Below are 22,414 nucleotides of genomic sequence, written 5' to 3'. Positions count from 1 at the left end.
CGCTATCAGGAGGTTGTCATTATCAATCTTGCAGGGGCCCAGCTTCCCTTCCCAGGGCTCTGTCCTGAGTAACTGACGCAGCGCTGGGCTCATTTCACAGCCCTTTTGAGTTCCACGCCCAAAGTGGGTGAAACTTTCACAGCGAAACTTGAAACTCACCTCACTGAGTCTCTACGTTCCATGCGGCCTGCTCAACCTCACTGAAATGTAATGAGGCCTAATGCAGTCCTGAAATGCTCCCTGCTGCTTTCCAGCCTTCTCCGATATAAGGCTGAGACCAGTCTCTTGGCACTTGATGACCTTGGCCCAAGATCAAAATTATACTTTCCTCTTCGCCCCCCGGTGTCAGTTTCCAAAGTCTCAAAGACCAAACTCAAGCTGAACAGGTGGTATTTTGCTGAAGCAGTAGTATCCCAAGCTAGCTAAGAGAAGTATAGTCACTGGCAGTGTGCTTTGCTCGTTAAAGTTAGCAATCTTCACCTCAGGATGAAAAACACATCAGCTTGCAAGGGAATAGCGTGTCTGCAAAAACTAGGGTGACCAGACAGCAAATGTGAAAAATCAGGACAGGGGGTGGGAGGTAACAGGAGCCTATATAAGAAAAAGACCCAAAAATTGGGACTGTCCCTATAAAATCGGGACATCTGGTCACCCTAGCAAAAACAGGAGGGAAGGGAGATCCCCTAACACGCTGGTGCTGGCCTGCAGATCTCTGTGGTGGGAAACCTGGAACCTAGCCCTCCTCTTCACTGAAATCAATGGCAAAATGCCTTACTGAACTTCAACCGTGCAGGAGCAGAACTTTGATTGGCTGCTCCTCCTCCTACAGGACTGATATCACATGTTACTCCTTTGATCAAGTCTTACCTTGGGGAGTGGGGAGAACACTATACCAGGGAAAGTGGGAGAGTCCGATAAATGTATATAGCCACACAAACCCAGCCAGAGTCATCTTTGATCACAGACATTTCCTGGAAGCCAACAGAGCTGCATCAAGAATGTCCCAACATTCTGGAACTAATATAGGGTGACCAGATAGCAAGTGTAAAAAATCAGGACGGGGGTGGGGGGTAATAGGTGCCTATATAAGAAAAAGCCCCCAAATCGGGACTGTCCCTATAAAATCAGGACATCTGGTCACCCTAAACTAATATGGGATCCTGCTAATCATGATGGTATTTTGGGGGATGAGGGAGGGAAGGTTCTGGTGCCAAGGTAAAGGTGTATGATTCTCCACACAACTGTATGGTTGGGAAAGGTCAGTCTTACAGGGAAAGGCTGGTGGGAAGTCTATTAAAACAAGCACTTGGAAATGAAGTAGAAAGACCTCCTGACAATTGTTAACAGATTTTTCTCTCTCAAGGATTAGTGCACTTAAGTTGCTGTGGATGCAGCTTTATAGATATCTTAATTCATCCCGCCTGGCTGAAGCAGATGTGTTAAAGAACAGCCTTCCTGGAGGTTACGAGCACATATTTCATTTTTACAAAAGTCCTGCAAAAACAAAGGCAAGTTCTGCTCCTAGTCCCCACTGCAAAGAGCGCTGTGCCCCCTGCTGTGCCGGATTGCTCACTCAGGTCCAACTGGGCTTTGCCCTTCTACGAAGTCTAGCCAAATGTTTTATTCAGCAGAGCATTTTGAAGTGTCTGCATACACATGGTGTATGGACTCCGAGTGGGAGAGTGTTTAGCGGCACAAGGCTATATTGTGGGATAAGACTGGAATCCCTACCCGCAAGTAGTATTTTCAAACAGGCTCACTGTCAGAAATTCAAACAGAGGTTGGATTTAGACTCCAAAAGACCAGTTTCAGCCCTGGTGGAAGCCAGTGCAACTTCAGTGCATTCAATGGACTTTTATCTTTTTACGAAGGGCAGGATTTAGCTCAGTCTTAATGCTGCAGGACAAATTATCAAAAAAATGCAACTTAATTGAAAAAACAGAAGGCTGGCTTGGAGGATTGGCAGTGCAACACAGAGCCTTTGATCTCTAAGGGCCAAATTCACCCCTGTGTAAAACAAAGTGAAGTAAATGGAGTCATACTAGAGATTTGCTGCAAATCACCAATTCAAATCCAGCCAGAGTGGTAGCAACTGGAAGTTGTTACTACCTGACATCTGTTCAGTGATCTGAGGTCTCACTCCAGCACTTCATAAGATTCACCCTCCCATCTAGCCCCCACATACTAACAGAAAAGCCCCAGAGACTGAAGAGCCCTGGCCAGTATGGAGAAGCTTGCTTCACTCAGTACTGTCCGAGTTGCACCTGATCTGTCTGAGAACTTCAGTCTTCAGGCCTGTGAATTCAGCACATTTCAACACCAACAGATTAAAAAAAACCCCAAAAACCTGATCACGCCCACTAATCTTTAACTACAACTATTCATTTCTGCTAGCAGGGAAGCGCACTGTTAAACATAGATCCTCAAATGCCTTTAAATAGAAAACAGGAAAATTCCTCAGTTACCTGCTACCTTGACTAAGTTACACTGGCATAGCTATATCTCTCAGGGGTGTGAAAAATCCACACCCCGGAGAGACGTAGTTAAGCCAAACTAACTCCCCGGTGGAGACAGCGCTAGGTTGACAAAGAATTCTTCCGTCAATCTAGCCACCGCCTCTTGGGGAGGTAGATTAACTACAGCAGAAACCCCTCTCCTCACTGTAGTGAGCGTCTACACTGAAGCCTTCCGAACTGCAGCTGTGCTGCTGTACCATTTAAAGTGTAGACATAGGCCTGGTCCACACTACAAAGTTAGGTTGATGTAAGCTGCCTTGCATCGACCTAGTTGTGCACGTGTCTACACTTAAATTTGTCTCCCACTGGTGTAAGCGCCTCATTACGCCAACATAGTAACACTACTTCCCCCAGGGGCATTGAGCCCTGGTAGTTGTCCTGAGGTCGATGCAGCGGGAGTGTAGACAGTGCATTACTTACGTCAACCTTAACAGTCCTCCAGCAGCTGTCCCACAATGCCCGACACTGACTGCGGTGCTCAGAGTTGTGAACATCATGGCTCAGGGACCACGGAGACCAGAACCATGATTGTCCATTGGCGAGCACATCTAGCAGCTCTCCATTTGTTGCATGAAACTGCTCGGCTGACCCTGCTGGCTACATGTCCCGGCTTGGAGCAGAGAGGAGATCCTCTTCTCCCCTCAGGCCCAGGAGATCCAGTCTGTGCAAGCACAGCTCTGGCCCAGCTGTAGAAATGTGGACATGTCCTAGCACACTGCATGGGGCATGCAGGAAAAGGATATGACAAGCACCAGCAGCAGTACTGCGTAAAAGCCATAGAACTGCGTCAGGCATATCTGAAGACCGGGGTGGCAAATGGTCAATCCGGTGCTGAGCTGCAGACCTGCCACTTTTACAAAAAGCTTCATGTCATACTTGGCGGGTTCATGGGATTTTTTAATAAGGCACAAAAATGATGGGTTAGAGATGACATTATGGGATGCAGACAGTTGCTCCTAGTCACCCTTGCACAACTTATTTCTGCTCCACCGTGCATTGCCAAAACTTCCCAAGAGAGAGTGCACTGGATGGAGGCAGGATGCACACTGGGACACCTACCCATAGTGCACTGCACTGTGCATTGACGCAAGCATTCCTGGTGAGTACGTGCAGTGCTGACACAAGGAGCCAAGTATGTATGCGCACAAGTGATGTACTAACCATGGCAGCTTTAGATCGATGTAACTTGTGTCGTTAAAACTTTGTAGTGTAGACATGGCCGGAGCCTTCGTTTGGCCTAACCTCCCCCAGTCCCAGAAGAGCCCTGAGTTTTGGCTCCACGTTTGAATGTTAATGCTCAGATTCTGGAAGCAACAGAACCCTGTATGTTCACTGCCTTGATTTTGATGGCTGCCCAATGAACAAGATGACTGTCCAGCCTGCATAAGTTTCAATGGTACCAAGGCTACAGGTGCTGGTATAAATCAGCCTAGGTTCATTGACTGCAATAAAACTATGGCAATCTCCACCAGCTGAGGATGTGACCCACAGTCTTGGTACCACTGAAACTTACACAGAGCAGACAGGTTCCATGCATGACTCCTTGTAGTTGGCTTGCAGATCAAGGCAGGTATCTTTTCGCATGAGGAAGCCCAAGACATGGCTGACGTGGCCAGAACATCCCAATCAAACACAGAAGGGACCCCACAGTACAAGCTCCATTTGTTGGCTTGGAAAGCAGCTAATAAGCTTCCAAGAAGCTGGAAAAAATGCTGCTGCAGATTGTGCCCTGCCGCTCCATTTGGGAGAGCTGAGCAAACAGCCAGGGGAAGAGATTATTGTTCAAAAGGGAGTGTAAGGTTTGAGCAATGGAGCCATTCAGGAATGAGAAGAGGCCAGCTACCAAAACAACAGGAACCACCAGCAGAGGGGACTCGATGAATAGGGGGTGGAGGGAGGTCTCTCCACTTGGGCAGCCTGAGGAAGGAACAGCCGCTGTACAAACCGGTCTAGTGACAGAGGAGGAGGAGACCTGTAGGCTCAGTGATCTCTCTGAGCAATGCACGGCTGCTTCAGGTGCCCATCTCGACCTGTCTAAGACAAAGAGGACGGGAGCTGAAACATTAGAATCTGGAAATTCAAAAGGCTTCACAAATAACCCGACATTGGCATTCTCAGATGGAAAAATGTTTCTTCTTTGTCTCCTCCCAGGGAAGGACAGAGACAATTTAATATCCGGGGCTGCTAAGAGTCCAGGAGCCAGCATTTTGGTGTCTGGTTCTCACCACTCTTGCATCCATCTATTTGCTATTGAGTGTCTTGCTCCTCCCACGCCCAGCAACCACCTGTAAATTAGAATTGGCAAATTCAGACGAGTCAAACACTCCCGGCTGGGTCTCTTGCATTTCAGCCCAGGAGTCTTGTTCCAAAGGCTCCTCAGAACCATTTTCAGCGTAGCAGAAAGCAAGTGAAGTTACCGAGGGAAACGGTGGGAGCGACGGACCTGTCGGGTTTTAAGATTAAGTTAGATAAGTTTATGGAGGGAATGGTGTAATGGTAAAACATAGTAGCCGAGGAAAACCAAGCGATGGTATGTAAATAGTATAATGGCCAACAAGGGTCAGGCTAGAGACTCTTGCCTACATGCTCGGGGTCTTACTGATCGCCATATTTGGGGTCGGGAAGGAATTTTCCTCCAGGGTAGATTGGCTGAGGCCCTGGAGGTTTTTCGCCTTCCTCCGCAGCATGGGGCAGGGATCATTAGCAGGAGGGTCTCTGCCGATTGAAGTCACTAAAACACAGGATTGGGGACTTCAACAGCAGAGTCCAGGGAAGGGTCTTGTGGCCTGCAGCATGCAGGGGGTCAGACCAGATGATCATAATGGTCCCTTCTGACCTTAAAGTCTATGAGTCTATGAGTCTACTGCCGCCCTCCTGGACCTGCATGCACACGTGTGGAAAACAGCAGGCTACTCGCACATCTTTGCATTCTAAGCATTTCACTAAGAAATCCATGGACATTTGTCTGTTCGCCATATGCCTGCAAGCCCCAGCGAGCGATTACATTCCCCTCATTCCAGCCCCAGACAGCGCAGCTTTAAATTCCTTCGTACATACTGAGGCTGCACACCCTAGATTAGCAGGAAGAACAGCACATTAACCTAGCTTGGTGGATGAGTTACAAATCCCAAGGTTATGCCAAAAAAATTATTTGATTTACAGAAGAGCTTATTCATCACCTGATGCCATTTGAGATAGCTGCGGAGGGTCAAGTCAGAAAGCGAGCGAGGAACTGGGAAACTCACTTTGAGCCCTAATCTGTGAGAGGAGAATACCCTGACCAGTGACGTCAACAGACACAGAGGATGTGACACATCTCACCGGACTGAGACCTTTATCCCCTTAGAATTCCAATCCCAACTCGCTCTGCATTCTGATCTCCTCCTCCAGATCATGTGACATTGCTGAAACTCCCAGTCATAAGTCCTGTGTCAAGACACTTACTGGAGTCAATTCCCAGCTCTGCCACAGACATTCCTGTGTGACCTTGGGCGAGTCACTTAATCTCATCTCTCAGAGATTCCCTTTATACAAAGGTAAAGATCTCACATTAGCTCTGCTGACTAGGGAAATCTAAGGGCCTGATTTCGACTGTTGGCCTAATTTTAATGGCATAATTCTGCATCTGCAGACAATGTGTGTGCACTGCTCATAGCATTTAGACCGCCACTTGATTTCCGGGCACGATCAGATAGCAAGACATCTAAATACTATGAAACGAATTACCTGCAAGTGTAAAACTACACCCAGAAAATCAGGGCCTAAAAGTTAAAAGAATAAATGGTTACTGTTTTCAGGTAAACACACAAGGGGATTTCTGGATTTTCAATCTGACGGTGTCCCTTTAACGAGTCTAAAATATGTAGTGATTCGGTTGGAACAAGACCAGAGCCCAAATATAGCTAGTCATAGTAACTGTTGGGTGAAAAAGAAATGTAGGTCACACCTATTCATCCAGACCCCACCGTGGCAGGTTTGGTATATTCCTGTCCCTTTGCTACTTTCATTCGCAATCAGGAATTCATCCGTCAGAAATATCCCGTAAATGACTATTCAATCCAGACAGCTGCTCCTGGATGCAGATTCGAAATCATACCAAGAGACAGGCAACAACATAAACAAGAACAAAGTCCCATATTTTCAATACTTATAAGTCAAACATTTTAGTGTGAAATCTGGATACGAAAAGGCTCTTATCTAGACCTGTAACCACGTCTGAGGAGTTGACAAAGGAGCAAGCTGGAACAAAAGGTTCCGTTTCTGAGTGAAAAAAAGATGGTAATGAGAAAACAACCCAGACTGAAAGATGGGAGAGGGATTTGGACAAAGAAATTGATCGGGATGAGTTGGTCTCTATGTGGGAAAGGAAAGGGGACCGATATTTTCAGTTTGGGTAGCTCATAAAGAATATGTGTATAAGTAACTGTACAGATGGTATTTGACTCCAGTTAAGATTCTTCGTATTTTTGCTACTAGGGAGATGCTGTAATGGATGGGTTGCGGGGAGAGAGGAACACACTTGCACTTGTGATGGTTGTGTCCAGTCAGTTTTGGGAGGAAACTATTAAACAGATTCATTTTATCCAGCTTCCCCTAGACATCCCCTGACCGGTTCACGTAATGCTCCAGTAAGGGAGCTACATTGTAAGCAGAATGACAAATTAATGTATTTGTTAGTGTTAGCAGAAAGACTTTGTATTGCTCATTACTGGAAAACAGATAATGGAATTGTGGCGTAGTCAAATATGGACTGTCCATGTAACAGAAAAGCTTTCACACCAAGTATGTACACAAGAGAAGCACCAAAAAGGGGAAACTTGGTCACCCTTTTTAGTGTGCTCGGACGAGGAGAGTTCTTTACCCTGGGTTCTTTGACTATTAACCTGATCCTGAATCAGTAACAGATAATGTGCGAGTTAATATTTTTATTAATAGTTTTATTGTAACTTCACCTTAATAAAGTTTCCCCAAAAAACGCACTGACTGCAGGCTCCAGGTATTCCTCAGCCAGCAACAACTGGCCCCCGTGAGCTAAACCCCCCCAGAAAGCTGCACTTCTGGGCAAGGCTGAAGAGGCCCTCTATGAAGCATGGCAGAAGAGGGAGAGAATTAAAGCAAATGCATCAAGGACGATGGTCCATCTTCAGCAGTGTCCTGTCTTTGTGTGGAGGCACTAGCCCCTTCAGTCTGCAAAGGGCAGAAATCTCCCTCCTACAGGACTCACTCTCTGCATTGCTGCTCAACTCTGACAATTCACAAGAACTTTTATTGCCTCTTTCCCCCTGCCAGTGGTGCAAAAGAGCCTTTTATTGCCCTGCTTAAAACAGAGCATATTGTCACCTGGTTCTCAGGTCTTCCCCAGTTCTTCACTGATGGCTTCCCCTAGCTAGTGTGTCAGCTCACAAAGCAACTGTGGGGGAGGGGACATAGAGGAAAAGAGAATTTAACGCCTGGCCCAGCACAACTTGATACCACCACAATCCTATGGCATTCATATCCCATCTGCAGAGATACAGGCCGACGGTATCCAGGGCAGCATCTTTGGCATATAAACCCGAAAGCAAACATATTTCACACCTGCTAACTCCTATGTTATACATCCCTCACACACATACCACCAGATCCTCTTTTAGTTCCCAGAACAACTTTTTTTAAAGGTCAACTCCTTTGGCTGTGATAAAGCCAGATTTTATTAACTATCCTTTGAAGATACAATCATGAAATCAAGTATCAGAGGGGTAGCCGTGTTAGTCTGAATCTGTAAAAAGCAACAGAGGGTCCTGTGGCACCTTTGAGAAGAAGTGAGGTTCTTACCCACGAAAGCTTATGCTCCCAATACTTCTGTTAGTCTCAAAGGTGCCACAGGACCCTCTGTTGCTTTAATCATGAAATCAGGGGCCATGGTGATAAGGGTCGTATAAAAGTTTAGATTAAGAATAGGACAGATGGACTCATCAGTTAGATTTTAGCCACTAGAAAAGAGGTTTCCATCTTTCTTCTTTCCCACTTGACTTAACATTTTACAAAAACTCAGTGACAGAATTTTCTGCTACCACATCTGACAATATTCTTATTCTAAGATGACTGGCAAGAAAATCTGGGTTTTTACAAAATCTGTTAGTTATGGATTTGTGATGATCAGAGGCAAAGTTCTGTGTCCCATGGATAAGCTAAATGAAGCATTTGCAGCAGTTTTTGTTTTGTTTTTAAAGGAAAAAAGCAATTGGACCGGCTATCCCATCTGTTGCGACTAGCAGGGTTTTTGCTTTCCTGAGTCCAGAACGGGACACATTTCCCTACAATAACTTTAAAATTGTTCCTGGGCAGGAAGAGAGAGACTGCCGTGTTTGCTTCTCGCTAAATGCTCTCAGACACCATGGTGATGGGCAACCTTGTAAACCTAGATAGATTGTCAGACCAATTTTTAAGGAAAGCAGCATCTCCTATAATCACTGCCAATCCAAAGGAGATTTGAGGGGATCAATGGGGATTTCTACCAATCCAAAACCTCTCTCTAAATAAAAATTAGTAAGAGAAAATCCCATTTGTTCATAAAATTCATCGCTGGTCCTTGTTCTGTAGGAGGAGGGAACTGAAGGAGGCAATTCACATGGAACTTGGGAATGGTGTGCACAATGGGGAATTATTTCTGAATAGCCACAATGCAAGAAATGAATAAAGCTCAAGATAAATAGAGCTGGATGCCCAAGCAAGTTAATAAGGTGGGAATGGTTCACCCTCCTGCTCCACACTAGGAGAAAGGCATTCAGGGAAACCCAAATAAAAGCCCAGTAACTCAGTATTTGTATTTACATTTTTTCCTGGCTTCCTCAGTGCCAAAGGGAGCCAGTTACGGGAGCAAAATAACAAGAGATCTGGTCATCTCGCTGCATTCCTCCACTCAGGAACTGGAAGAGTTTGAGAAAACAAGATCTTGTGTTATTTCAGCTCTGTGAATGGGCTCCTGAGGCATTCAAAGACTTGTGAAACAAACACAAACACTACCGGGGCACATGCCTGGTGCCCGCCGTCTGAGAAAGGGCCATACCAGGCTTCCCATCTTGTGGAATGAAGAGGGACAAGGCAGCGCTGCTAAGGGTTACACTGACAGGTTTCTCGCTGGCTCCTACAGAGTTCTAAAACAGGGAGGAATGACAAACTAAGGAGAATCAGAGAGAGCAAACACAGAGCTCCTCAACACTACCGGGAGCAATGCAGCATTGTCAGAGTTTTATGTGAAACAGAAGGAATGTCAAGGGGGCATTCAGAGAGTAAAATGGAAACACAGCAGCAAATATAGCTAGGGAGATCAGTGACGAATAACATGGGTTTTAAACTATACCAGAGGTCTGGAAAACAAGACAAACCCAGAAAAGCCAATAATAAGGCAGCAGAGTAATAAACTATTGGTAGTTGCAGCAGTAGTTCCTTCACATCCACATTTGACAAGGAGGATTTTAACAACACATCCCTCCAGGATGCGCTTGTGTTTACTAAGGAGGATAAGCTGGAGGACAGACTGAGGTGACAGAATGGGAGGCAATAATTTGGCTAGGACACTGGGAGAGGTGGGTTACAGGTTAAGGATGAAACAGTTAAACCACTCAACTATTATCTCGATCCTGGAGAAGTAACGAACGACTAAAAGTCCAGGGATGGTATAGTCCCAAAGCGTCTGCAAAGGATAACCTAACATCTACAGGCAAGATTCTGCCTCGGTATGTATGCAGAGCTCCAAAGAGAGGCAGTTTATAATGTATGGTTCATGGACATGTTTGGAAACATGAAGGCCAGCATAGATTTGGGAAAGGCAGGCCAGACCAGACAGAGCTGATTATTTTGTAAAAGGGAATAACTGTTGGTGCAGATGCAAAGAGCCAATTATTTACTCTCCCTGATTTTCAGAACTCTTTAGATAGCATTGACGTGACAGTCAGGGTTAGGTAAATGACATTTACACCCACTTTATGGCCCATGGATGCTGCCACAGTGGTGTAAAGGCGACTTAGTGTAACAGAGTCAGGCCTTGCAAGACCCTGCGTAAGGGCAGGCCCGTAGCTGCACCTCGGACCACCCTCAGCAACTCCACTCCCTTCGTGGTGTTTGCATCTCTCAGACACTTGCAAGCTATCATCATACAACTTCCCCTGAGCCATCACTTACCCAAATTATCCTTAGTTCTTTTCATCTCCCATCATAAATCAATCCCTTCAGTCCCCCACTCACAGGGAGGAAACATGCATAAATACTGAAAACTTCTCTGCTAGCTAATGGCCCCATTTATCCTTCCCCATCCTACACCCACTAGGCGAGAGATCAATGCTGTCCTTTGTTTACTGCAGGGTCAGTGCATTACGTCAGTTGCATTTAGAGCTCCTGTGAGTGCACAAAGTCTTTGGAACACCTTGGAAAACACACACACAATCTCTCTCTCACTCCCCCCGCCTCAGCAGCCAAGGCCTGGGTAATTCTGGAACTGACACCCGGAAGAGCAGAAGCAAAGCCATGGTTTACATCAAACATGCAAATCTCATGTCACTAACACAAACCAGACGCCATCTTCCTCACTCTCTACAGAGAACAATGGCCTGAGTTCCTATCACATAGAAGAGCAAGAAAACAACAATGAAACATTAAAGAAAAGCAAAACAAATAAATAAATCAATTAGGGATAAAACATCCAAGCCTGGAAGGCTCCAAGTTTCCAGGAGGAATTATTAGGTTGCTTTTGAAGTCCCATTTTGGCTAACAGGCTGGCAGGTTACGGTAGGAACGTTAGTCTGCAGAGAAGAGAGCTCTGCCGGAGGCCCTTTGTTTTGCTGTTTTTTTTTTGTTTTATTTAAACAAGAGGAGACATTTAAGAACAAAGTTAAATGGGAGGAGTGGGCAGGAGTGATTTTCATGCCAGGCTCGGGGGTGTTTCCTACCTTGGATGCCATAGAGCCGGTTGAGGCGCGATCTTCTGGCTTCGTCAGCGTATGGCACGGCTAGCCAGGGCATCTCGCTGAAATACTGCTTGAAAGAGTCCTCTGACCTAGGCAATGGAAATGGAGGTCAGATAAATGAACCCTCATTACCGTCCTTCTGCAGCCCTTTTTCCTGTTTAACCCTTTGCCCATATGCAGCCCAGCAGACGCCTGACACTTCCCCAGGGCCCAGAGCCCACCTGTACGTGGGGCAGGCCAAGTCGCACCCACCCAGGGCGAGACCGCATTGATTTTAAAGCCGGTGCTAAAGAAGGAGTTTGCAGCAAGTTTCAAGAAGAGATTTTAAATCTCTTCAATTCTGACAGCTGCTGCTCAAGGGCCTCGCAGTCCTCGGGCTTGTATCCAGGGCACGCATGAACCTCAAAGCGAAACGTCGAGTCCACCTCAAGGGTTGTGGGCTTGTTCTTGACTCCACCCCTGCCCTGGCTAATCCATCTTTCCCCTGGCTCCTTCAGTCTCTCCCCAGAGCCAGCAGGGTGAAGGTATCTGGCCACTGTGGAATCAGAGCCATCTTATGCTACCAGGTTGGGGGGCAGGGTCCTTATTATCTGGAACAGCCCTGTCCAGCCCTGCCTCCCTCCCACTCCACACCTAGAGCCCGGTCTCTTGTGTATCCAACAGGGAGAGGCCCGATTGGGTTCTCTCTTTAAAGCAAGTGCCGTATCCATTAATACTTGGAGTTTCTTCCACCCCGCGGGCACATATCAAACAGCTGAATGTACCACAAAACCGGACTTCTAGGAACTCCCAGCTCCCTCCTTGCTTCGGGGCATAAGTTTCTCCAGTCTGGCCTGCAGACGTGCCTTGCCCCTCCAGCCCCTGCACCACAGCACAGCACAGAGCTCTCCAAAGCAAACAGCAGACATTACCTGTCTGCGCTAATGAAGACAATCTCAAATTTCTGCCCCGCCTCCTTGATTTTCCGGTAGGACTCCACCAAGACCCTCGTGAGGCTTCGGCAGGGGGGGCACTGGAAAAACACAGAGGAGCACATAGTATCTGGACACCAGGGACAAAGCTCTCACTGAAGTCAATGGGCCCGATTCACTCCACAGCTTCCCTCAGCAGGGGGAACAGGGAGCCCCATGAGGCCCCCATGAGCTCTGCTTTCCCAGGGGGCCTAGAGGCAGTCTCGCAGTCTGCCAAGTGGCTGGGTCTGCTGGACAGGGGGCACTGACTCAGAAAGTCACCAGTGCAACCTCCGCCAGCTACCTGCAAGGGGAAGGGGAATTTCACCTCAGGCACAGCTGCCCCTGCAAAAGTGACTCTGGCAGTCCAGCCAGCGCAGGCGTGGTTATCTACCGTGAGGAGCTGCAGTCAGGGCTCAGCCTTCTCACAGAGCTGCCATTCATCTCCAACCCCTTCCATTTACTCTGCGATGGAGAGGTGCCAACTACTCACCCAGTGCGCAGAGAAATAGACCCCCACGTGAGAGCCCTCCAGGGCGGTGCTGTCCAGCGACTGGCCGTTGTTTCTGAGCAGAGGCCCTGCAACAACTTCGCTGAAGGGTTTTGGTCCCCAGGGGAACTCCAGCCCTAGGGGAGTTTGGGATGGGCAAGGGGAGAAGGCAGAGAGAAGAAGAGTGAGAGCCACATCTAGCATTTACACTTTAAATGGCTTTACTGAGGCCCTCCCCGCTTCTCCAAAGGCATCTCGGCAGGCAGTCGTGCAACAGACAGGAGCGGAGAGTCCTCTTCATCCATCTGCACTGATGTCTTTCCATGTAGATCTCCTCTGCCCCCTTCCACCCAGATACTGGGCCACATCCCCCCGGGGGGATCGGCACCAAACGTTAACCAACACATTTGTTCTGAAGGGAAAACCATGCTCTGAACCCCTCGCCCCCCGAGAGACACAGAGGAGAGCCGCCCTACAAAGGGCCATATTCTCTGCCCCCCCAATCCCGGGCAATCAGGTTTTCCACGGGGGTGGGGTGGGAGGGGAGAGAGGCGTCCCTCAGAGATTCACACCCCCGTCCCAGGGTTCAGCCACTACTGGGGTCTCAGGGATGAAGTCGTTTATGCAGCCCCGGATTTGTCCCCCTCCTCCCCACAATGGAGTGCTCACCCAGCGCACCTGTGCAGCTACAAATCTACTTGCTGCCCTTGTACCTCCGTCCTCAGAACACCCCAGAGGAGCCGTGCTTTGTATCGTGCAGAGGGTCCACATCTCCTACATAGGCTCTCGGTATCCTCTTCCCTCCTCCCCTCCCAACCCCACACAGCACAGCTGCGCTGCTTTCTACTCTGGTCAGGACCCTCAGTGCCCACAGAGGGGCAGGATCTGACCGTCAGGGATCCCTGTGCCTTCTAAGCCGCAAAGCGTGTTTGCGTGCATTCACCCAGTCTCGAGAGGTCAGAATGCTCTCTGGGAACAATGCAAATAGTCCTGCTTTGGGCAAGCCGTCTGCTTCATTCTTCCCTTTTCAATGAGTTTGGCAGAGCTCTGCAGGGTCGGGTTCTCTCTGCTCCTGGCTGGGGGTGCAGGTCATGTACTCTGACTATTCATCTTTTAGAGAACAGGTCAATCTGCCCATCCCGCTCCTCGCAGCCATTCTGCTTCCTGAACAGCTACCATTTTAAAACCATTGAGAAGCAGCTGATGTAGCCTCGGTTACTGCAGCTCAACTCCCACCTCGGTCTTTGTCTTTTAGGAACTGCAGCTGGCTTCCTTAAAGCTGTCACCATTTTCATTTCCCTCGCACAGGGCTGTTTTGTCCCTAGCTTTAAGGCTGGATAATGGACACACAGGTTTCCTTGCCCACCTGAAAAAAGCGTCTATATATTCTGACTATTCCTGCTGCCAATTCCCAGAATAAGCAGCCCGTAAATTCAGCCAGAGCTAAAGAAACATTACCAGATGGCTTAGACCACAAATTATACTTAGCCTGTCATGCTGCACAGCTCCCGCCCCCTGCGTTACACCTAGGGGCTTGTTTTCGGGATCTGTCATTCCCGCACTGGGGAAATGACACGCATGGAATGCGGAGGCACATATGCTGAAGGGTCAAAGGTGGGCAGGCAGGTGCCCCGCTTTCATTTTGTGTGGGGACCACAAATATGTGCAGCAATGTTTATTTGTTTTCAGCACTTGCCGATTCAGAGAAGGCGAGGTCTGGTATAAACATGCCGCATGGTATGATTTAGAAAAGAAAACTGTAGCTTCTTTTAGGCACCATCTGTACGTACCAAGGGAACTTTTCTGTCACAGACTGTGTGGTGTTACTAATATCCGCACCACTCACTAGATGAGAGCAGCACAGATCTTAAGTTATGAAAAAGGTGGGTCCTCAGTTTGTCCGCCTATGTCCCCCCAGTGAAATGCTTACTGCAGCGTTTCATTTCATTTAACTTTTTCCTCATTTGCACTTCAGACAGCAAACCCAGAAGGGATGCCTTTGTTCGTTAAAAAATGAAACCCTAACTCTAATGGGAACAATGCAGGGAATTTCATGCTGAAAATAATCCAGTGCTTTGATGAGGTAAGTCTGATGATCTTCATTTGTTTCCATTTTTTGCTTCCAGGCACACTTTAGAAAGGGAGCTAAAAGAGAAGCAGATTGTCAGCCGTCATATGGGTGTGCAGTGCTCCAGGTCTTACCTTCGGGGTCATCCCGGATCACCAACAAGCCGTTTCTGCACACAACCTTCCCCGTGGAAGCATCTATAAATATCAGTGATGGAATGTTGGAGACTCTGTATTTGTTCCATAGTTTTAGCTGTAAAAGAGAGCGGGAGGGAGAAGAAGAGGTAAACTCTAAGCAGCTTCACCATTAATACTTTTGAGCAGCAGCACCTTACAGGCCAGCGATCAGAAAGAAGCAGAAGACGACAGAGCGGCAGTTTGCAGCAGAGCATCCAAAGGGCTCACACAGGAGCCCAGCTACTGCTAGCCTGGTGATCTCAAAAGAAAATGGCATCGCGTTGACCGGAACTTCCTTGTATCACTCGGTTGGTGCCCAGGGCCGGGAGTTAAGTCTGCATTCTACTCCCAGCTCTGCCATGCACTTGCTATGTGACCTGGGACACACGAGTTTATCTCCCAGTGCCTCTGCTTCCCCCTTATGGAACACTTTGAGATCTCTGACTGGAAGGCACTGTACGTGGGATATGCTATCACCACCATGAGGCAATCCTGTTTCAGCTGCTTCCTTCACTCCCAGCTCACCATTCATGACACTAATCTCCAGTCCATGCCCAAGTCATGTTCACACTGAAAACATGGCTGACATCCAGAAATGTGGAGCGATGATTCTGCCTAGACCCTGCTGCATTTTGGCCATCTTGATTAGTAGACTAGAACTCCCCGCACAACTTAACTTTGTCCAACGCCAATAACTGAAACACACCTGGGGTCACACACTTCTCGTCTGGCATCATATTTCTGCACGTACAGATAAATAAATTCTGAGTTCTAAAAAACACCAGCTCTAGAAGGAAGTATAGAAAGAGAAAGATAGCTGCTGGCAAGGCATAACCTGCAGGTGTATATGAGGCTTGGGAAGCCTTCTGTAACCACTCCAATGCATTTTCAACCGTAACGAAAAGCCAGGAAAGGCTGTGGTCTGAGGAGCTGATCTCAGAGCTTCGAGTACCTAAAACATTCCAATCTGAGCAGTTCACTTACATTTTTCCAAGGCACTTCGACCTAAACAGCCCGGTGATGAATTATCAACCTCTTAAATGCAATCAGATCACAACACAGAACCAGAGAGGACAGAGGGGAGGGGAGGGAAGGAAATGAATCATTAGTTTCCCACATCATCAAATAATGTGCTGCAAACTCTCCCTGGCGCCATAGATATTTATGACATTCATTTGGGCCAGTGGAGAACAAAAAACCGCAATGGAAGAACAGCAGAATGGAGCCTCAATATTAATAAAACTCACAATTCCACTACTTCTGATACTTTATGCTCAGTTATTTTGCAATGCAAACTAATGGATCCAGAATAAACCTCAAAGCACATGCTTCTGTATTCTGATCCATCTTATTCTTTTATTCATATCAGAGTAATACTCACAAGTCTCAGTTGAAACTGGGCCCCCATTGTGTTAAGCACTGTATGATGGAGATGCTGAAGACTCTGTATTGTGCTGAGACAATCCCAGCCCTGAAGAGTTTACAGTCTAGCGGACAAGACAGATGAAGGGTGTGGGAAAAGGATGCAACCTCCAGCCAGAGCGAACTGGGTGATCTAGCTTTTTATATGCTTAAAGACACGTAAGCTAAGGGTGCGAGTCAGAGAGCAATTTAGGTTTTAATGCCAGTATCTAATTTGCTCTTGGGCAAAAATCTGTATTCTGTCGAGGTTACTGTGTTTTGAGAGACTTGACAAGGCTATCAAAATTTATCTTACCTGAAACTTGATGATGCTGATGGACAAGCTAAATGGATTTGGCCACAAAAGCTGCAAAGACTTTGCTAAATGTAAATCAGCCGTGTTAAATTGAGTTTGGTTCAAAACACAGAAAGTAAATCCAAGTTTGTGAAGTTTAAAGGGATCTTTACAAGGATCACATGTTTTTCAAGCATCTATCTAAGAGGGTGTTGCAAACAATAAAGAGGTACAGAAAGTAACCGGAGAGCTCTCTGTAAATAGCTGCTCACATTTTACTCTATTTTGTCATGTCTTTGCCATATTCAACAGACTCCCCTCAAGGCCCTATAGTATGCTGTGGCAGCTTTCCTTTTTGGGGGAACGGTGGTAGCAGTCTCTACATTGTGCCCAACCAACAGTGCTCTGAACTCAGCCATTTATAATCAACAGGGTTTATATGTCCTGCACATCTGTGGGTGCTGTATAAATAACCAAAGGTATCACTGCAGATCAACCCGAGGTTCTGGGGCTGCCCAGGCTACAAGACCAAAGGGGGAAGAAGGGATTGAGCTTGGGACTCAAACTCAGGTCACTGTTATGATAGTGCTGGGCATTACCACCGGATCCAGCTCAGTTATGCACAAATCTCAAGAAAAATAATAAAAATCAGTCACAATGGCTGACTTTCCTGTTGAATCCACACAGAGCTGTGACTATCACATAGCTTCAACTCAAAATCATCCATCAGTCCCTGGTCCACTCTAAACATCTGTGAACCTCATCAAAGCTGGGCGGTGCTAAGACTCAGCTGTAAAAGAAGCTGAAACCTGGTAAATTTCACACCCTGTTCAGTGTGGGCTGAGAACATTTTGCACAGCAATGCAGCAGCCTGTGAAGTTTAAACAGCTCAGATTGGTGAAGAGCTCTGTGGTGATAATAATAAATAAATCCCTTGACAAACAGCTATATAAGTCCAGACTATTAGTTGGGCTATAATTTAAATGCAGCATGAGACACGGATGAACAAACAAGACAATTGCATTTAAGAACACCGGAATGTGCTGTCATATAAACCCAGTTATGAAAGGCCTGAATAGCAAATTAGTGGTCTCCAAGCACTAGCCGTATTAATGTGGATGTCTGTATTAGAAAGTACATGAATGTGCTGTTCAAAGTCTGAGCAGTCTGATTTGATGATTCTCCTGTGCATTGGGAAAGCTGATTGGAAATGAAAAACGCATGCACTGAAGGATGATTGCCAAGATTTACCACCATTCCCATGGCAATGAGCTCTTTCAATCACGCTCCGCTTTCCAAAGCAGATCAGACACTTCTAAGAGAAAGACGAATGGCTCATTTTACGGCAGGTCTGATCCGAAAGTACATAACCTTGATAGGAAACTGGGTTTTTTCATTTACTGCTTATTTCTGTAATTCAAATTCCCTCGGATTCTCTCCTCTCCACTCGAAGAACGGGATAGATTTCCCCCCCTTTGTACGAAGAAGAATAGTCTGTGTTTTGTTAAGAGTTGAAAGGGAATAGTGGCCTCAGTAAGTGCCAGACAGCCTCAGCTTTTAACCTTACAACTACCCAAACTTATAAACAGCCATTTGGTGGTTGGAAACTTTCGTTGTTAAAATCATAGTGAAACATCTGCAAATACAAAGACAGCAAAGAGATTCCATCAGTACTGAGATACTACAGAGGTGAATGGGCACTACAGAAAAACCGAGGACCGATCAGCATTTGATATAGAACAGTAACGTAGATTGAGAGATGTACGACAGGAAAAGCTCACTGTGATCACCTAGTCTGATTTCCTGCATAACATGGACCACAGTATTTTACCCAGTGATTCCTGCATCAAGCCCATATCTTATGGCTGAGCTAGAGCGCTAAGAAATACTTTCAGTCCTGATTTAAAGAGGTCAGTGATGGGAGAATGCACCACATCCCTTGGAAAATTGCTCCAATGGTTAATTAACCTCATAGTGAAGTATCTGGAATTTTAATTTGTGCAGCCTTTCGACAATACCTGTCATACAAAAATGAAGCCGACAGAGATGACAGGTGCCCAGCATGTCATGCTCTGTCTTGAAGCTGCTTGGCTGAAGACAAAACATGGAGTGCTGTGATCCTGTAGCATCAGCAGGCCACACAGCTGTATTAAAGGCGAGAATGGCCGCAACATGTTTCATGTTATGGAAATTCCCTCTTAGATCCAAGCAAGTCACCAATGTGGCCTGAAACTGAAGGGAAGATCCAGACTTGAAGCCAACGTTTGTACGCGCCTGTGCAAAGTGAAAGAACGGAGCTTGGCGAAGTCCTAGCCACTAGCTGACTGTCTCTACAAGGCTGTCAACGTGGCACAAGCAGACTCCAATTACTGGCAAAGGGTCTCCTCTGGCCTGCTGGCACAGGAAGTTGGCTAAATTTATTCTGAGCAATTTGGCATTTGTGATCCACACAGTAAGGCAAATGAAAGAGAAAGAAAAGGCAGTCACAGTACAAGTAGGTGAACAATCGCCCCTGAAAGGACCATGTATTGTGCCCCTGAAAGGATCGCCCCTGAAAGGACCATGGTGGATGGAAAGCCAAACGTGAGCTCATCAGAAACCACAGGAAGATCAGAGGATGCTGCAGGAGAACGCTGCCTCAGCAACTTTTAAATGCAGCTTTTCCTGTCTGGAGGAGAATGACACTGAAATAACATGCTTCTTGCTCAGAGGATTTGATCATGCATTTAAAGAGGGGATTCTTTGCTACACTTCCCAACAGCTGTTGCAAATCTGCAGGATCAAGCCAAACCTAACACAGATGTGGAATTAATCTAGACTTTTCAGTCTGAAATCAGCTGATCCTTTCAGACTGCTCCTCACTCCCGATTCACACAGTACTCCTGGTAAGTTAAATAGTCTACTCCGCACAGAAAGCCAGTTGGAATAGGAGCTGCAGAAGCATTCTCTTCTCGAGACACCACTGACATAGAGTGACCAGTTTATACAGAAATATACCTGTTACCAATGTTCCCTCTAATTTTTTCATCCAAGTGCATAATGAATTTTGTTATATGCATCAATATGGAGGTGATGTGTGGCGGGGGTAGGGCTGAGGGGTTTGGAGTGTGGGAGGGGACTCAGGGCTGGGGTACAGGGGGGTGAGGACTCTGGGATTGGGCCGGGGATGAGGGGTTTGGGGTCCGGGAGGGGGCTTAGGGCTAGGGCAGAGAGTTGGGGTATGGGGGAGGGGGTCAGCGCTCTGGCTGGGGGTGCAGGCTCTGGGGCAGGGCTGGGGATTAGGGGTGTGGAAGGGGGCTCAGAGCTGGGGCATAGGGTTGGGATGTGGGGGGTGAGGGTTCTGGGGTAGGGCCAGGGATGAGGGGTTCAGGGAGCGGGAGGGGGCTCAAGGCTGAGGTGGGGGCGGTGAAGGCTCTAGCTGGGGCCGGGGATGAGTGGTTTGGGGTGCAGGCTGCCCAGGGCTGCGGTGGGGAGAGAGAACTCTCCTCAGCCCTCTCTCGCCGCAGCAGCCCGAGCCCAGGGGAGAGGTGCCTCTCCCTGGCAGTGGCGATCCTGGGCTGGGACCCGGGGAGAGGCGCCTCTCCCCACCTGTGATAGCTTAGAGAGAACTTAGCCTAGTACCTTGTACAGGTGCTTAACAGAACAGTTCCGGTGGAAAACCGAGTTACCGGTTTTGTAATCTGATCCATAACACAAAGTCATCAATAGATTTAATTGGCAGGAGCTCGGAAATCAGGACCTGAGTTCAAATCCTGACTCACGGTTTGACTTTACATACAAATCACTGAACGTTTCAGAGCCTCAGTCCCCATCTGTCAAACAGAACGAACATTGCGGAGTGATATACTTCATTAACTATTGTTGGCAAGGTGACTGGAGAGCCTCAGACTAGAGGCATTATGGGAGGGCAAAGTATTGCTATTGGTTGCTATGCTACTGCAGTCACTAATCATTTGCTCATTTGTTTCCTCCATCTTCCTTCCTCTGGAAATGGACCAGCATGAAGTACATGGGAGAACCTTGGAGTTGGACACAAAAATCAGATCACAGGTGTTAAACTAAACACCCACACAGCAGGAAACGTCTCTGTTCTAAAGCACATAACGGCCAGGGGACAGGTTATAAACCTACTGGGCTACAGACTGAATAAAACCGACTGGATTGGGTCTCAAGGAGAATGAGGACTCTCATTCTCCCCAGTGGCATGCTAGTAGGAATGGGAATCTCCCCCTCCACTAACAGCTGCAGGGTGCTATTTTTGGTCCTGCCGACTGACTTCTCAGCCCTGGTATCTGCGTAGGATGCATTAACTCACTAGTGCAAACTCTAGGCGGGGATGGTTCCCACTGACAAAGATAACATGAAACTGCTTTCAGTGCATGCAGAACCCCAAGCGTGAGATTTGTTCCCACTGGAACTTGGTTAGCGGCAGTCCAGTATGGCAACTGGTGTCCATAATAAGGGTGTCTTCACTGTCACATTAGCTGCGTGAAACTGTGCTAGATTCCACTCCTCAAACTGTATTAGGATAAAGACTTTTGCCTGTCTTCATCCAAGTCAGATGAATGCTCTGAGAGGCATTTGCCCAAGCAATATCATCATATTTACTGCAACCCAGGCTTCTGCCTTAACCCTGGGAAATTCAAGCAGACAAAGTTAATTTAAAAACTCAAGAGCAGATCTGTCAACAATAATGGAATGTGTTCCCAATATGGAGTGCTGCTGCTTTCCATTAAATGAAAAGCAATGCAACATTTCCTTCAAATTCTCCTTTGGAGGCAGTGCCTTCAGAGTCTTGTTAATTTCCTCTGAAGGACCCTTAAAAGATCCTGTTTTCCACCACCCTGACAATTGGACAGACTTCAGTGCAGCTGGGTTTAGGTTTCTTCTTTGGGGAGGTCAGTATATTGATAGTAGTTTCGAGTGAGCAGATAAATTAATTTGGTACTTGGAGATTGCGGGTGGGGCAGTTAAAAATTCCTCTTACAGAGAAGTGATACTGTACATTAAAAATTAAAAGAAAACATTTCCCCACTAGGAGCACAGTTATACTGATCAATCTTAGAATTGTTTAAAGGCACATTGTCTGTTAGTTTAATCCCCACAATCAGCGGGGGAGTCGTGGTTTACAGAACCTAACAGGGAAACATTTTTCTGTTTGGATTTAAACTGCTCCCTGCAACATCTACAATCCAAACACAGCAGCAATGAGTGATTATCAGGAAGTGAAACTGACCAGTGTAGGCTCATTGTCCAACATGAGTGATTTCAAGAAGTAAAGCAAGAGCATTATAATTGGCAAACCTGTTTCAGCACGAGACCGGAAACAGGGAATGGGAGAAACTTGTAATTCACCTTCCCCCTCCCACAACAGAAAACGACTGGGGAGGGGATTCATAAGTCATAAACTACAGGTTGAGAATTGCTGGGGTGGGACTTCTTGCCAGCAATGCAATCCAAGTTTAGTTCTTCACTAGGACACTAACAACAAATCCAATCCTCTCTTCCTCCACTCTCCTGAGTATGCTATTTGGACAGGGATCATCATTTCTCTCTCCAGTGGAAGACAGACA

The 22,414-nt window shown here is 47.0% G+C and overlaps 1 protein-coding gene across 1 annotated transcript in view; it reads right to left on the bottom strand.

Annotated features, from left to right (window-relative positions):
* The window catches only part of NXN (nucleoredoxin), a gene marked incomplete at its 5' end in the record, with an annotated part of 35,440 nt that extends 20,171 nt beyond the window's left edge, over positions 1–15,269 (bottom strand). The window contains 4 exons of the mRNA XM_034752556.1: positions 11,444–11,550; positions 12,373–12,473; positions 12,905–13,038; positions 15,104–15,269. Of these exons, the coding sequence (XP_034608447.1) occupies positions 11,444–11,550; positions 12,373–12,473; positions 12,905–13,038; positions 15,104–15,269 (508 nt within the window). The remainder of the gene's footprint in view (positions 1–11,443; positions 11,551–12,372; positions 12,474–12,904; positions 13,039–15,103) is intronic.
* Positions 15,270–22,414: the final 7,145 nt, after the last annotated feature.

Source organism: Trachemys scripta, chromosome 18, assembly GCF_013100865.1.
Source record: "Trachemys scripta elegans isolate TJP31775 chromosome 18, CAS_Tse_1.0, whole genome shotgun sequence".
Classification (NCBI taxonomy): domain Eukaryota; kingdom Metazoa; phylum Chordata; order Testudines; family Emydidae; genus Trachemys; species Trachemys scripta.
Note: the sequence above shows the minus strand (reverse complement) of the source record. Positions and strands in the feature narration are given on the sequence as shown.